The 12646-nt window shown below is 40.2% G+C and overlaps 1 protein-coding gene across 2 annotated transcripts in view; it reads left to right on the forward strand.

The window, feature by feature from the left end:
* The first annotated feature begins 1165 nt into the window (after positions 1-1165).
* The window catches only part of col27a1b (collagen, type XXVII, alpha 1b), a 66775-nt gene continuing 55294 nt past the window's right edge, over positions 1166-12646 (forward strand). Inside the window, exons 1-4 of one of the 2 annotated variants that reach the window (XM_080893618.1) lie at positions 1166-1520; positions 1714-1845; positions 3626-3690; positions 9332-10632. In XM_080893618.1, the coding sequence (XP_080749744.1) occupies positions 1793-1845; positions 3626-3690; positions 9332-10632 (1419 nt within the window). In that variant the 5' untranslated portion in view covers positions 1166-1520; positions 1714-1792. Of the gene's footprint in view, positions 1846-3625; positions 3691-9331; positions 10633-12646 lie in introns of both variants that reach the window. The other variant, XM_080893619.1, reaches the window with a different exon arrangement.

Below are 12646 nucleotides of genomic sequence, written 5' to 3' on the forward strand. Positions count from 1 at the left end.
ATAAATGAACAGAGGTATACTTTCAATATCAGCAGAAGTGCAGAACAACTGAGAACGCACACACAGAAAGGTGCAGAGCAGTTTTAGTAGTTTTTGCAGTTCATCAGTGTTGCTTTTGCTGGAATTTGGCAAATTAATAACTAGAAAGTAGCTGGAGGACCTGTTGTCATGTTGGCATTTTTGAAGCAAAGACTGACCCTATTTAGCCAACATGGTAGAGTTCTGGGTTATCACTAAATGCTTGAAAGCACGACTAGTAAGTTGCACAGATGTTTGCTATTTAGTAGGCTAACAGTAACAGACTAATAAAAAACTGAAATTCACTGATAGCAAGCATTGTCATTTGTGAGATCAAAACCTGTGTGCCTGTGTTGGCACACTTATAACATGGCCACACCCTGCACATCTGGTAGAAACTACACTACAGAGACAATTCTGCTATAAAGTTGGACATTTTAACATGAGAATCTGTGGAGATTGCTGAGCCAACCTTAACCACAAGAGGAAGTGCAGTAGTTGAACTTCTGCTTGTTCTTCATTTCTCAGCCCCACAGTTGCCATGAAGTAGTAAAGCGGTGAGGTCGCTATGCCAAAACTGCAAAAACAGTTTAGAAGTAGATCAAGTTCTGGAGGGGTGAATGCACATCCACCACCTTTAGCATGCAGCTGACTTGCTGTGGATGCTATGTGATTAGTTAGATTTCTAAACAAAAATACTCCAGGTTGTTAGTTGCTTTATATCCCTGTACTCTTAGCAGATTTGTGGCAAACTGATGTTGTAGGAGCATGGTGAGTATAACTGGAGCTTCCAGGTGCTAAAAAACCCCTTTACTAATCAAATCTTTCTGATAATAAACCCACAGAATCTTTTCGCTAAGTAAAACAGTGCTTAGATCAGAATGAATTAACCTTTATTATTAACATTTACAACGCTCCTTTAACTCCAGCAAGATATGACAGTGAGCACCATTATCCACGTCATAAGTGGAAACATCTCAATCATCAATTATCCTTAACTGATCAAAGCCAAAACTAACAAGCAGGATCTGTTTTAGAGCTTTGTTTTTATGTCTGGTCACCATATTTCTACAGAGGGCTGACCATCTGTTTCTAAAATGGTTGCTATGGCCCAGCAGATGCTGCAGATGTGATTGTTTCTAGCACATCCCGAAAACTACACGATTTTCAGTGATTTGATCGGCAGTACACAGACACACGTGCACACTGACAGGCTGCTGCTTTCTGAAATGACACACCTTTTGCTGAAGGAGCGCCTGAAAACCGCGTGTAGCTCCAGATTTGCTTCCCTTGGATTTCAGCTGAGGGCGACAGAGGGAGGTGTTGTCCCCCCTCTCCCGCTTCTCAAGATTTCCCTCAGTCCACAATAAACTTTCATTTTGGGAAGTCGACACACACATACACACACCGCTGGGCTTCTACATCTTGTCCTGCATTGATTCCCCGGGAAAGCTGGACGAGACTCTAACGGAAAGACGGAAAGAAATATCGGAAGCGCACAGGTGAAGCTCTGTGGAGCGTCTTTTCTTTTCCTTAAAAAAATCACATTGCTGTTATCTTCTGGAAGGAGACTCAAGGAATTAGAGGCAAGACAATGGCAAAAAGAAGCTTTTTCACTGCTGGTTAATCCCGCATCGTTTCACTGTTTTATTTTTGCTGTCTTGCACTTTTTTACTCTACGCGCGACTCTTCAAGGAACACCTGGGATGGAAAAACTTTATCTGCCTCCTCTGGACTGTAGAAAAAACTCCCAAGAAAGAATGAAGTAACCGCTATGGAGCCGGATAATGCCCCGTACTCCAAACTGAAAACCACTGGAGTCGGGGGGTGAGTCGACATATTCAGAAGTGCATAAATGAGCACTTTTCTTTCTCACTTTTCTGAATTAAAGAGGGATTTCTTTTTTTTTTCGGGTTCCCCCGAATCCATGTCCTTTCGAGAAAGATGTTGATGTCTAGCAGCACTGATACAAGCAGTATGTTTTACAGTAGTTGTTTGAAAAAACTTGTGACAGCATTTCTTGGGTTACTAAGACAAATGACTTGAGCTTTTAGAGGTATTTGTTTGAGAAATCGTGCAGAACAGGTGGTGTAATTAATGGCTTGCAGAGATAAGCATGTGGAAACTATTTTCTCTGCTCTTAACATCAGTTCAGTGAAAGCCAGTGTAGTCTGCTGTGCTGTTCTACAAGTTCTGCCTTTGCAGCTTGTATCTGAATGAGCTGCCAAACGATCTGGGACTGATTTAAGGGAAATGTATGAGAGGAGGATCCTCTTCCTCCTCCTCCTTTTCTCTCCTCCCTGCTGTGCATCTTACTCAGCTGGTTGGCCTGGCTGACACAATGGGAGGAGATGTCCTATAAAAGTCCAGATGTTGCATCACATAAAATCTGCAGGACATACAGGAGGCTTGGTCACAAGTGGCACATACAGTTTCTGCTGCTGCTGTCAGTTTAGCGAGATTACAGTGAAGGTGGAAGGACTAAAACTTTCTGAAGCTCAAACCAGCATTCATTGTGCCAGTGGCTGACCAGTGGTTTTGTGGCTCTTTGGAGAAGAACCGCAAATGTAAGAATTCCTGAAAATTCTTTAATTATAGCACTTGTCACTAAGTGTGTGCCACTTCAAGCAGCACTTGTACCACATTCACCCAGATTCGTCTGCTGCATTTAAAGCCCAAATGATGTGATGCGTGAAAACCTGATATTATCATAGAGACAGCTGAAATTCACACCCATTTGAGATAATTCAGCACCTTTAGAGCAGCTCCATATGAGTAATCAGCATCTCTTTTATCACTTGTCTTGACATATAAATGTCACAGAAAAATCAATGGTGTAAAATTTGCCGTGTGCTGCTTGATGTTGGATATTAAGTGGCACTGTTGGCCTGTGAAAACAGAATTGATCTAAATCTAGTTGAATGATTACACGTCCCTGTGTAGGCTGAGAAAAGCAGCTTTTTCTCACTGCTGGGTTTAGATGAAACCCCTTTTAAAACCCACAGTCCAAAAGTGCTCGGCTAGGCTGCAGTTTGCCTCAGATAAAAGTCAGATGTTAGCGATAAAACACTGACATGTGAAACACTTTTTTTCCCCAAAGCATTTGTCTATCTTTCGCTTGGCATTGTGGGTTTTAAGGTGATGTGGTGCATCTTTTTTAAAGATTGTCAGAGGTGGCCTTATGGGAGCACTTACCTGCCTCTGCTGGGCAGTAGCTTATCTGGTCAGGCAGCAAGATAAGCCAGAGCTTGCTCTCTTGAAGCAGATGTTAGACTGTTTGAAAAAGCAAGGGCTGCTGCTGCTGATGCTGCAGCAGCACCTAACATGACTGTGCCAGATGGCTCTCCAGCTAACTTAGTATGTCACTTTGCTTACTTAAACTGGTAATGTATCCTGCAAATTATTTCACATAACATTTTGCATTAAATTGGACTAAGCAAGAATGTGAAAGAGATACATTAAGGGCTCAGATGACATTTTTAAGGAATTTATAAGTTTTTTTTATGAAATGTGATTGAAGTGCACCTGAAAGCTGAGTTAATTGTAAAGCACAAAAATGACACAAACCTCTAACATCTGACATGTTTCCTTTTGTCTTTGTATTTAGGAGAGTTCTGATTCTTTGGACTTTACTCTGTTGTACCTGCTCTCTAAGGCTAACACAAGCACAAGGTAAGAAACTTTAAAGCAAAGGTGGGTAAATGTCTGTTATACATTTTCATTCAATGTATTTCTGAGCATGTGGTGTCACAAATATGCCTTAAAACCACTGAGAAAAAGAAAATTGAAATAAACTAATGAGCTGTAGAAGGCTGGGTAAGTATGTGGCCCTAACATGGACTTGTTATTGTGCAAACATTTGTCAGTTTACCACTGTTTATTTGTGAATAGCATAAATCCTGCTCAGCTTTACCTTTATGAGCAGTGCAGTCTGCCAACTACACAGACTGATTCATTGTGTTTACTCTTCGCTGGAAACCATATTAAGTTGCGGTCGAATGTGGGACAGCCACATCTTCTAATATATGTTCATAGAAGCAGGAGGTTTAAATACTTATAACTTGCTGAATTTACTAAACCAATTTTAAAGTGGTTTGGTTTCATTGCTAACGTCTCTGTTACAGCGAAAACTGAACTGGTAACTCAAATGTCGCACACAAAAACAGGTATTCTAATAATGTGCAATCAGATGTGGTTCAGACATTTATTTTGTTGGAAAAAAGATGAACCTGTGGACCTCTTTCATTCTGCAGGAGTTCATTTTTTTGTTTCTAAGCCTCTAAAGCTCAGCAAACCTCATACCCCCTCTTTGATAACTTAATTAAAGTGTTACCTGACCTATCAGCCACACTTTGCAGAGTCTTGTCTGCTTGAAGTACTTTCGCACTTTCATATTGTGACTCACACTCAGCTGTGCATCGATGTCTGCTGCAGTTAGCTTGCTGTTACACATCTGAGAGGCCATTATCAGCTTGTTGTCTGAGTCTGCTGTCAATCAAAAATCCGCCAGATTTTTATTCAATCGGCACTCTTCCCAGTTTCTCGATGTCATTTGATAACGTAAGCCACTGTGTTCCCTGATAGCAGTTTCTGGCAGTTTTATCTGAAACTCTGCATGCATCAGATGATATTTCCCTCCTGTGATGACTGAGTGTCTAGAGACCTAGTATTTTATATGTGTTAATTTGCACACTGTCAGATCCTAACAAAGCACAATTTTGTGCTTGCAAAAGGCTAAAATAGAAAAATAGTTTTGCTGTTACACCACCCGGCAGATTGTTTGGATCATTTGCAAATAGATCACATGGAGCAGTCCTGCAGATATGAAATGTCTATGCATGTTTGGATGTTGTTGCCTGTACTTCACAGTCCAGATTTTGTTATTCTACAGCTTTTAGTCTGCATTGTTTTCTACATTTTGACATCAAACACCAGAAGAAATCTTCACTGTCAGTGTGCACAGGCCTTGAAGTTTAGGTCCTACAGTTACACATATATCAGCAGCCTGTGTGTTTTTTTCAGAAGTGTTCCCGATTGAGGTCAGCCAGAGTGCAGTAATCCCAGAGTAGATATGGGAGTTCGTTATGTATGTGTTGATGTAATACCAACCATCTTCTAGATGACAGCCAATCTATCAGTGCCAGACACTGAACCAGCAAACCTTAGTGAAACTGACTGAGCAACTACATGTACTTCTGTTATGAAGTCAGTTAGGAAAGAAGCCTAAGACTGTTTTCAATAATAATCATGATAGTAAATAAAAAAGCATACATTCTGGGTGCAGAACCTCCCACAGTTTTTAATATGGAATAGTAAAAGTTTAGCCATGGCCAGCTAAACCACTGGTAATATACACTGCCCAGTAGATGGATTATTGTGCCTCATCAAAGGCCAACAAGCTTCTCTCAGATGAGAAATTTAGTGAAAACAAAACCCTTCTTGTACTTGAAGTTCTTAAAACACATTAATTTTTAGCTCATATGACCAAAAGGATTGTTGGCCTCATGCGTTAACGAGGCATCCATGCCCATCTGACCATTCACGCACAAATTAGTCCTCTTACAGTACTGCATGGCAATAGACATATTTGTCTTTAAGGATACTTTACCATTTTTGCAAGGATCACTTTTTCTCTTACTAAGCATCAGATTTTAGTGAGACTTCCACAAATCGTCTTGCACGTATTCACCAAAACTGTACCCAAGGTTGTGGTCGTGGTCGCATGCGTCAATTTCTGAACAATGACCTGTGAACTGTGATGGATTGTAAGCATGTTGAGCTACTACGTCACTGACGTTCTGGTTCTTCAAAAACAGGCTATGGTTTTTGTTTTTTTTGTAGTCATCCTACAAGTTTTGACCAAAAGGTTCTGAGAACTGTCTTACCATATTTGTGTTTGGTAATTCTCACATCAAAAGACATCTTCTCTTGCACACATGGACAGTTTTTAGTGACTGCTGTGTTTAGCCACCAGCCAGAAAGAGCCTTTCTGTGAGGAGTTTTCAAAGCTTGCATGGGTTCTCCAGGTATTCCGGCCTCTTCCCACTGTCCAAAGACATGTGTGGGTTAGGTAATTAGAAATTCTAAACTGGCTATAAGTATGAATATGAATGGTTGTCTGTTTCCGTACAGCCTGTGCAGTGTATCCTGTCTGTCACGCGATGACAGCTGGGATAGGCTCCAACCCCCAATGGATCTCCTCCAGTGTGTCGAAATGGCAAACCACTAGCCTGACTGTTATTTTTAGAAAATGGACAAAGATCCATGAAGGGAAATCTGGTGAGTGGTTGAGGACTTGAGCAAAGATTGTTTATGTCACGAAAAAACTCCTCCGTTTTCAAAGTGCTCTGAGCAGGCGCCAGATGCTACACTGGCATGTGTCACAATTAGGACGGTTTCCTATAAACGCTCCCTCGGATGCCTCAGGATGTTACTGTAGCACTCCCTGTTGACACTCTCACCCCGAGGAATTAATTTTCTGTGCGTAAACTGAAAAATGTTGAGAGAAATGCAGAACATTTCACATATGACACGCTACCTCTGGGCTTGGAAACTGTGGACTCTTCAATGGAAAACTGCTCGTAGCTGGAGACCCAGATCTCATCACAAACAATAGTCATGTGAAATTTAGGTAAGGTTTAAACAGAAGTTGATGTTGCCTCTCAATGCAGGCTTTAGGTCTTTGGTGAAAATGTACAGCACACAGTATAAGTGGTCAGAGCACCACTTCCTGAGAATGATCTAAAAATAGCAGTCGTGGTGAAAACCATCTGGTGATGGCAGAGAAGATGACCTTGAGCTGGAGATTGTCTAAATTGAAATAATGTAAGGATTTTTACGTACCTGTTCTCAGAACTTTTTGATCACATCACATAAATGTAAAGAGACATGATTTGTTATTCAGTGTTGTTGCTTTTCTTGATGGTATCTATAAAATAGACATTTTTTGTCTCTGCTAGAATATTTTTGCTGTCAAGCTGTTGCAGAAAATACAGAATCTACATTAGCAGCATACTAATAGTGGAAACGTATTAATCTTCCCCTGCTTTCTGTGAAAAGTTTTTGTTGTCTGATACACTTGTACTTTAACTATGCGTGTCTCCAGGATGTGTCAGACTCAGTTCTCAGTTATTATTTTTTCAGCTCATCAGGAGGCCACAAAAAGCCAGAGGCAGCCCGCCTACCCGCTTAGATTTAAATATGCAGTGTAAGCCCTGAAAGTACATCACACAATGAAAGAACAATTTTGCTTTCCTCATACCATATTAACAATTCAAATCAGTTCTATATAAGAAATTTGACTGAAGAAGGCTTTTGTTCTTGTTTCACTTACTGTTTGATGTGTCTTTTCCATGTGTGAATTTTTCAGTCGAGCTGACCTCCCGCTGCCTGCACATACTGAGCTGGATTTCCCACCTCCTAGCGGGACTCGTGTCTATACTTGTTTTTCTTCTGCTGAGCCAGAATTGATCACTTAGCGCTTTATATTTGCTAAGTGAAAAAGAATGGGTATTTACAATTTCTATGTGAGCTTTTAGTCTAAGAAGATGGGGAAACGTACAGAGAAGATTAATACATAATATATATTTAGCATGCGCTGATTGGTTTGAGATTTTTCAGCCCTACTAATTTAAACAGAAAAAAAAAACCTATATTTAGAATCACTGATTACCTAAATTTATGGCTAATAATAGAAAATAATATAATAATGTGAAGTGAGTCTGTTTTGATTTGAAGAGTTCAGTCCATTATATTTATAGTCAAAAGAAAAGGCTAATCCATGAAGTCAGGCCTGGCATGAAACAGGTAAGTTGGGATTGACATAGTTTAAATAGTGTAGCTGAGATTTGCCAGTTTAATGCGTAGAATGGTGTGAGCTGAGCTATAATGTGGGTATTGAGATCCAAATCTACTCAGTTTTGTTCATCACACGCTGGTTTATATCATAAAGATCCTGCAGTATTATGGTCTGATCATATAAACAAGCACTTGATGATAATGGGGAGGAAGAACTAATGATAAGAGACCCGTTGATGTGCTGAGATTGTGAGCTGACTTTAATGTCTTGACCTGACTGCCCGAAGTAACGATGTGCTTGATATTTGACTTCTAAAGATGAGTAAATGTTATTTTTTCAAATGCAACATCGAAGTTAAAAGAATAAATAACTGAGACAACCTTGATGCTGTTACTTTAATGGGTCTCGGTTTGTGGTTTGGGACAAGCAGTGTTACTAAATGTATAATATTTCAGCTTTTTCTCTATTTAAATTTTGGTTAAATATAGGTTATAATGGTATTGGTTCATTGAAAGAATGTTTCTGACTCGATATTCTATTCTAATAGGTGGTAAATGGACTGGTTTTTATGTAGCGCTTTTCTACTTGAGCACTCAAAGTGCTTTGTACTGGTTGCATCATTCACACATCTAACACAGTCTTCTAACACTCCAATACATTGGTGTTAGTTTCTTGCCCAGGGATATTTGGGATGCAGACAGGAGCAGCCATCGATTGAACCACCAACCTTCCGATCAGTAGATGAGGTCATCTAGTAATCGGAAGGTTGGTAGCTCTGCCTCCTGGTCACAAGAGAAATGGGACACTTTCCCAAGAGTGTACGTTTATCGCAAAGAGTTCTTTAGAAAAAAAGCACCCGTCTCTTGCTACAATGAAATGTGGATTTAATTAAACTTTAGCACAAAGGTGTGGATCCAATTAGGTGCAATATACAGAATACACAGTGCTGTAATGGATCACTGTTACCCACATTTTCCTCCCTTGAGAAGCAAGTAGCAATTAAAACCCGCAGAAAATACAGCAGTGTGTTTTCATGAGCTTGGGCCCCTGTCAGAGCGATCATCTTTAATCAGCAGACATTTCCAGATAAAGCGAGATAGCATTTCCGTTTCTAATGCACCTCTTAAAAACCCACCACTTTCCTTTCCAGGGACTCTTTCAGCCTCCTTACCCTGAAATTGTTCCAATTAAGCCTGATGTAACGATCACACAATTTCCAGCAATCCCCAAAAGCAAATATGGAAGTGTGACCATATATTGGAAATTTTATGCAGTCTTTTAAAATTGTCTTTGCCTCAGGTTTTTCCATTAGTTGGACTTTAAACTTACGATGCCATGACGGGAATTCACATCTTAATAGATGATCATTTATATTATTGCACTTTTGTTTTTACTTGAATACAGATTGCATTTGAGTAGGATGCTAATAATCAGATTCTTGTGTAAATTTAATTAGCTTATTAATTGCACACAGAATTAGCTGTCCGCTAATGTTTCTTTCTTGTTTCCTTAAAGATGTAGATGTCTTGCAGCAGCTTGGACTTACTGGGCGAAGGACTGGCAGCTCCCCATCTTCAAGCTCTCGATCCATCCATCATGGCATCATCCCCTTCAAGTCAGGCGTTATCCTCACTGAGAGGGCACGCATCCAGGCACCTCTGCACACTGTTATACCCTCTTCTTACAACCCCTCCAATCTCTCCCTTATCCTTAGCCTATCTGTTCATCGCATCAACAACGCTTTCCTTTTCTCAGCTCTGTCAAAGAAAAGAAAAGTTCAGCTCGGAGTGCAGTTTGTACCAGGGAAGATCCTTGTACACGTAGGACAGCAGAGCTCTGTAAGTTTTGACTACGATGTCTACAATGGCCAGTGGCACAGTCTGGCTTTGGATATTCGAGGCCAACAAGTGTTCTTACACACATCTTGTGGTAAGAAAAGCATACATGCAGATTTGCATTCTAGAAAACAGGAGACTCTGGATCCTGAGGGCTCCTTCCTGCTGGGCAGAATGGACCACAGCTCGGTGCCATTTGAAGGTGCCATCTGTCAGTTTGACATTTATCCCTCAGCCGAGGCAGCTCATAACTATTGTGATTACATTAAGAAACAATGCAGAGAAGCTGACACTTATCGGCCTGTATTTCCACCACTGCTACCTCTATTTTCCACAGACCCAAACGTTACTGTCACTCACATAACTCCTCTCTCTTTGACGGAGATATCCAAAAAGGCTCGGACACCTAATTTGGCCTTCACTGAGGAAAACATGAGGACTACAGTTCTTCCTTCAACCAACTCCGTGATGTCTGTGTATATGGCAATGAGTACTCCAAAACCTGGTGCTGTGTCCGTTTCTCCAACAGTTCACCCAGGGCTTGAAAGCCCATCTAGATTTCCAACTCAGTCTGTTACAACATCTCCTGGGATCAACATGACTCCACCGAACCCCAAACCAACCTCACACGCCATAAAAAACACAAAGCAGGCAGATACCAACTCACCGCAACCTTCTGGAAAAAGTATACACTTACCTGTTTTTACCAGATCATCAGAGATGAAGCCGGCTCTCCAAAGTACAGCTGCTTCCACGCAGGGGTCTCCTTCAAACGCCTACTTTTATAATAAAAAGCAGCTAACCACAGTAGCTCCAAAGAAACCCGAGCCAAAGGTGACCAGCGTGCTGGATGTCAAGCCCACCTCGCTCACTCCAGTCACTCCAGCTGCAACAGATGGCTTTCAAACATTTGACCTGGAACCGACCCAATTCTCTGCACTCGCTGGATCACCTGGACTAAAGGGCGAACCAGGACCGCCGGTAAGTGTGTCAGCTCTAAACAAACACAACACAAACATTTTGCTGAAATCCGTGAATGTCTGTGTTGAAATAACTGTAAAACGATTAGATGAGTACATTTCTGGTGTTGCTGTGTTTGAATTCAAGCATTATTTTTTATCTTTGTATTGTTATATTTTAGCTTAGTCTATTAACCCTTTGTTGAACCACAGTGACACATAAGTTCAACAGGTTGTTGCTTCAATAATGGCTTATTTGCTGGTTCACTCTGTGATCTCCAGACCTGCTCTGATGTAAAAACTGATGCTGCTCTTTATTGTGTGGTTTTGTGAATCAGGCAGTGACCCAGCGTGTACTGTTCTGATTGTAGAAGTGCTGGTTGTGTTAATGATGGGGAGTTTTTAAAAATCCACTAAATCGTTTTATTTCATGACTTTGATAAAGTACTTGCAAGCAGTGCTAATAATTTTCAAACCTCATTTTTATTTTCAAAGCTATGGTGAAAACAGTCAGGTTCACAGTCGGCATTTGCCAGTCAGTGTTTGTCTTGGTGGAAGGGCCGGCAGTGAGGTGTTAGATTCCTTTGGGAGGGAGTGGGACTGCTCAGAGAACGAATACTTTTAAAGCAGGGTCAAAGGTAAAAAGGGATAAAGCACTTGTGCCCAGTTACCTATTGGGACTAAATATTTGAAGGCCTTATAATATAATATAAATGTTACACTTGCATACAGGGCAATAATAAATACAATTGTATTGTTGTGTTTCTTACTAGTTATGTTGTCTGAACAAGTTGCTGAGTTTGGCTTATAGTCCAATTTAACTTATCTTATGTGCCATTTATTATTATTTTTAAATTCTGATGCCACTCTGCTGGGATACAGCTGACGTAAGTGGGCTGCTCACAAGAGTTTCACGAACTTTGTTTTGAAAATGTGGTTATGATAGGCTCAAATATAAAGTATAAATCTAATCTGAAGTGATGATTAGATGATAAAAGAAGGTTTTAATTTTGAAGAACCAGAGTCTATTTGGATCTTGAAGCTTTTGGAGCATTGAGATACATATTGTTTGTTCACATGAATCAGATAAATATACATATATTTCAGAAAAAAATAGACAATACAGAGAATACCGATGTCATTGTAAAGTTCAGTGTTTCAGTTAGATAAGTGATCTTTTTTTCATGTTACCCTGTATGAAATTATTTCAACACCGATGTATACAATAATATCATAATTTATTTCATCGTGTAATATTCTCAGGTAAAGACATCCATCCATCGATCTAACGAAAAGTTCTTGATGCCTAACCAAACCAGTGGTTGTAAGCAAAATAAAAAAATTAAGTGCAAACGAAATTAATCGGCTAATGAAAACAAAGCCCTGGATTGATAACAGAGTCGGATCTCCTGGCTGGAAAACTTGTCATCTACACTCCTCCGACCTAAATATGTAGACTTTGTCTCTCTAAAATATAACAGTAGTATAACTCTTGAAGTCTGCTATCAGCGCACTGATGGCAAGGGTTTCACTCTGGTATGACAGCGCTATCTGATGGAATGGCAGTATCTGTCACCCTGGGAGCACATTAAGAATGGCTATCAATTAATATTCTAATTATATAACGGAATATAAATTAGATTGGATATTCAATTGTCAAATGATTAATTGATTGTGAGGGGGAAAAAATTCTACAGCGCCAGCAGCAGTCTCTCTCTCGAGTGGCACAGAATGCGAGGGTGGCCGGGGGAGTTAATGACATGCGCTGCTCCAAGTGTAAGAGATAAATAATTTCGCTTAATCGAGGAACATATGATAGCGATTAGGGAACGTGAGTGAATGGGTCATAATATTTGTCTGATGTTGTAAATAACGATTCAGTTGCTAGCCATGAGCTAAGCTGGATGTTTAGGAGGAAGTTGGAGACATTTGGATAGTTTATTATTGTTTGGTATTGTTTGTTTTGTTTTGGGGGTTTTTAAACAAATTATTATGTGGTTTTTGGAGAATGCTGACTGTCACGGCGGGGTGCGCCG

The sequence above is a fragment of the Rhamphochromis sp. 'chilingali' genome (assembly GCF_963969265.1).
Source record: "Rhamphochromis sp. 'chilingali' genome assembly, chromosome: 10".
Taxonomy (NCBI): Eukaryota; Metazoa; Chordata; class Actinopteri; order Cichliformes; family Cichlidae; genus Rhamphochromis; species Rhamphochromis sp. 'chilingali'.